The sequence below is a fragment of the Electrophorus electricus genome, chromosome 4, assembly GCF_013358815.1.
Source record: "Electrophorus electricus isolate fEleEle1 chromosome 4, fEleEle1.pri, whole genome shotgun sequence".
Classification (NCBI taxonomy): Eukaryota; Metazoa; Chordata; class Actinopteri; order Gymnotiformes; family Gymnotidae; genus Electrophorus; species Electrophorus electricus.
Genome location: NC_049538.1, coordinates 9718977 through 9723338, shown reverse-complemented (window position 1 = coordinate 9723338; position 4362 = coordinate 9718977). Strand labels below are relative to the sequence as shown.

The following is a 4362-nucleotide window of genomic DNA, read 5'->3' as shown; positions in this document are numbered from 1 at the left end:
TTTTCTATCAATTATATCTGCCTTAATAACGTATTCATTGTGTTCTTCTGTGACATAAATGAAAAAAAAATGTAATTCCCCTATTAAACAAATTTGAATAGGGAAATTTGCCGTATTACGATGATGGAAACCGGGGACTGGGAGCATAATCAGGCAGTAGGCCTTCACCTCTGTTATAGGGCTGTGACTTCCTTAATAACTGACGTCAGACGGCCACGAGCTGCGAGCGTCCGCTTGTGCGCGCGGTGGGAGGGGACGCCGGTGGCGAGTGCGCATGAGTGCGGAGCAGCAGCCGCAGCGCGAGCAGTGGGCTGAAGAAATCGAAACAACAGCAGCCATGGCTCGAGATGGCGAGGAGCGCTTCCAGACCGACATCACGACCGAGGATGCGCTCGTGAAAGGACGGGGGCCTTAATTTCTTTCTTTTTTTTATAACCAAAGCGATCGAAAAAAAAAAAAGAAAAAAAAAACTAAATAATATTTAAAAAAAAAAAAAAAACAGACCTTTTTTTTTTTAGTTAAATGAAGAAAATCTTAATCAAGAAAACAAAAAAAATATACCCGATAAATGAAAAACAAAAATACACAACTAAGCAACTGAGAATAAGACTGCGGGAAGCGAGAGCAGAACTTCTCTGGACAGTGACTTACTCTTCGCGATCAGATAGATGATTTGTCTACAAGCTCGCGCGTATAATGAATGCTCAGCTGTCGATGGAGAATATTGGCGATCTGCACGGAGTGAGCCATGAATCGGTCCCTAGTGCGGCGGACCTTATGACTGGCGACAGCGTCCATCACAGGAGCGCGGTGAACCATCGGAGCAGCCTGTCGGCCCACGCGCGTCCAATGGGCATGGCATCAATCCTGGACAGCGGCGACTATCATCAGCACCGGCCACCGGACCATGGCCTCGCGAGCCACCTGCACCCGGCCATGAGCATGGCGTGCGAGGCTCCCCCCGGAATGAGCATGAGCACCACCTACACGACCCTGACCCCGCTGCAGCCGTTACCCCCCATCTCCACCGTCTCTGACAAGTTTCCTCACCACCATCACCACCACCACCACCACCACCACCCTCATCCACACCAAAGGATCCCGGGCAACGTTAGCGGTAGCTTCACTTTGATGCGGGACGATAGGGGTCTGGCATCTATGAACAACCTCTACGCGCCATATCACAAGGATGTTACGAGCATGGGACAGAGTCTGTCACCGCTGTCAGGATCCGGCCTGGGTGGCATTCACAACTCCCAGCAGGGGCTGCCGCCTTACGCGCACCCAGGGGCCACTATGCCCGCCGAGAAGATGCTCACATCAAACGGATTTGAGGCACACCACCCCGCGATGCTGGCCCGACACGGGGAGCAGCACATGAGCGCCTCGTCGGCAGGAATGGTGCAAATCAACGGGATTCACCATCACCCTCACGCCCATCTTAATGCACAGGGCCACGGGCAGGTGCTCGGCTCTGCCCGGGAACAAAACCATTCCTCCGTGCCTGGATCGCAGGTCAACGCAGGGAGCAATTCAGGACAAATGGAAGAAGTCAATACCAAAGAAGTGGCGCAAAGGATCACGACGGAGCTAAAGAGATACAGCATCCCCCAGGCTATCTTCGCGCAGAGAGTGCTGTGTCGCTCGCAAGGCACCCTGTCAGACCTGCTCCGGAACCCTAAGCCGTGGAGCAAGCTGAAGTCGGGGCGCGAGACCTTCCGGAGAATGTGGAAGTGGCTGCAAGAGCCTGAGTTTCAGAGGATGTCCGCGCTCCGCCTCGCAGGTGAGCGAACAATAGGTAATGCGCGCTTTTCTTAACGATTTCCTCCACGCTCATCTGTCCTGTGTTCCATGTCGTTCAAGTTTTTATTACATTCGAAAGATCTTTTAATACGAAACTTGTACAATGATTACGTCTTTGCTGAGCGGTCAGCATTTGTCCTTAACATTTTCTCTGTTTAATCATTCCTATGAATGGGTTTTAAACGCCGAGGTGTGTGTTTAGTATTATGGTTGTCGTTGTTATTATACAACTCTTTGGCCTTCTGTGTCGGTGAATTTTAAATTCGAGTTTGTGTTCTCAGTGCAAGATATCGATTGTTTGCTTGCTTGTAAAGTGATCCCGTAGCCATAAATCGTTAGGACTGGTTTTGTTTTGGTTCCGCGTGTTCGGAACAGGTGCATTAGGAAGAGCGCCGTGGCGAATGTAACCGTGGTTGCTTGTCGTTCACAAAGCGAGACGCTCACTGAGTTTGCAGCGGACTAAATGCACTTGCAAGGCAGGAAGGCGAGTTGTCGTCGTCGTCGTCGTCGTCGTCGTCGTCGTTGTTGTTGTTGTTGTTGTTGTTGTTGTTGTTGTTGTTGTTGTTGTTGTTGTTTTGGCGCCGAGACTTCTAACCCTGCCTCGACAGCAGTCCTATTGTCTCCATATGACAATGCACACAGGCGCTTTGCAAACCAGGACCGGCGGCATTGTCTGTCCCCGCGCTTCTTATGTGCCCCAATGAAACACTGAGCCACTCTATCAGGATTTGTTATGTTTTAAGTGCATAACATTTACCTCTGGAATGATGTTTACTTCTGATTTTGCACAAAGACAAGTCTGTGTGTGTTTAGTTTCCCGACTGTAGATGTGTGTGTGTGTGTGTGTGTGTCCGATCGAAGCTGCAGCAGTGTCTCTGTGGCCGCGTGCGTTTGGTTTTTTATGAGTATTTATATTTTGTTTCGGTGTTCATTAGAAAGGTGATCAACGATATTCGATTTTTCAGTTAATAGTTAATATGTCTCACAATAATTAGAATCCAGAAACATAATTATTAAAAAATAATTAGTGTTTGACTTCCATATATATCTAACCCTAACCAGAACTATTCCATATATCTGTTACAAATGAATGCTTACACGTAACCAGTAACACATTTTAAATGACTGGGTATACTGGCGTATAAAATTATCTCAGCAGATTATATGGATAGCTTTATCTTGATTCTCCCAACTGCGCCCGTGTGTGTGTGTGTGTGTGTGTGTGTGTGTGTGTGTGTATGTGCGCGTGCTCACATCACTTCAGGCTATTTATGCAAACTGATGCCTATTTTTATAGAAAATGAACTGGACAACACGGGACTAATTGTAATTCAATGCACAGTTTACTTCATATGGCACGTTTTGCTCGTGCTGCTGTGTTCGATTGGGGGACATCCGCGGTCTATTATTATAACCACCTACATCCACATTTATTTGCATTAATCAATAATCAATATCTAAATATGAAAACTCATCATATTCCAATGCTTGTTTTTGCCAGTAGTGTTTCAATATTTTTTTATTCTTGTTTCTTCGTTTTATAATATTTTATCTCGAGCAGTGTTTTTTTCGCCACATACCGTTACTGTATAGATTTTTCCAGGTGTTACAATTATAGGTTATATTTTTAAAAACATTTCTGAGCAGGTTTTACAATATAGGCCTACTTATTTTATAGGGTGTTGTTTTGAAATTAAAGGTGCTCATCAGTAGGTATACCTTCAGGAAAAATAATTAGCCTCTAGAATTAAGGTATTAGTGGATCATTTTATTGATCGAGCACACACTGCTACGTCTGTGCTCAGCCTCCTAAAAGGTAAATATAGAACTGATATCGATTATTCAGATTCGCTCTCTTCCCCATTTCGTAGCCCAGAGCTTATGACTCGTCTCAGCGATATATTCTGCCGAATGTTGTGAGGACACAGTTTTCTTTTTTGCTCTTGCACATCAGTTTTACCACATTTAATCGGCATATTATCCGAACAGTCGAAAGCGAAATTTTAGAGTTTCTGTGGATTTTTCTCATGGAATGAAAGGAATGTTTAATTTAATATCATTTTAATTTAAGACCTAAAATTGTTTAAGGGTAATATAAATGAAATATTATTTGACAATATCCGTTTCGACTTCAGACCTATATATACACAAGAGCGATATTCCTTCCAAAAATGGATAAGGCACGGTTCAAATAAAGTGTCTGAGAAAACCGGAAAATAATTTGAACCCGATAACTGCCGGCGCTATCCTGATCTCATTGCGCTAAACCGCACACGTACTCGCTGAAGCCCATTTTGGGTTGTTTATGTGAGGAAGTTGTCAAAGTTGTGAAACCAGCAGTTTTTAAGATTGAACCCGCCTCGTGTTATCTGGCGCCTGTGTAAATGATTTGCAGACAAACAATATCGGTGATGATCAATTGTGCTTAATGATAAGACGTTATTTCACGAAGACTCTGGGAAAACAGTTTACCTATTTGCCCCGTCATCTACTGTCACAGTGTCCTTGGGGACGTTTGATTTATAACAGGTGATACGGAGTCTCATTTGCTTTTGTTAA

General features: G+C 44.8%; 1 protein-coding gene across 1 annotated transcript in view; it reads left to right on the top strand.

Moving 5' to 3' along the window:
* The first annotated feature begins 604 nt into the window (after positions 1-604).
* onecut1 (one cut homeobox 1) overlaps positions 605-4362 on the top strand; it is a 5068-nt gene continuing 1310 nt past the window's right edge. The window contains exon 1 of the mRNA XM_027033251.2: positions 605-1783. Within this exon, the coding sequence (XP_026889052.2) occupies positions 697-1783 (1087 nt within the window). The 5' untranslated portion in view covers positions 605-696. The remainder of the gene's footprint in view (positions 1784-4362) is intronic.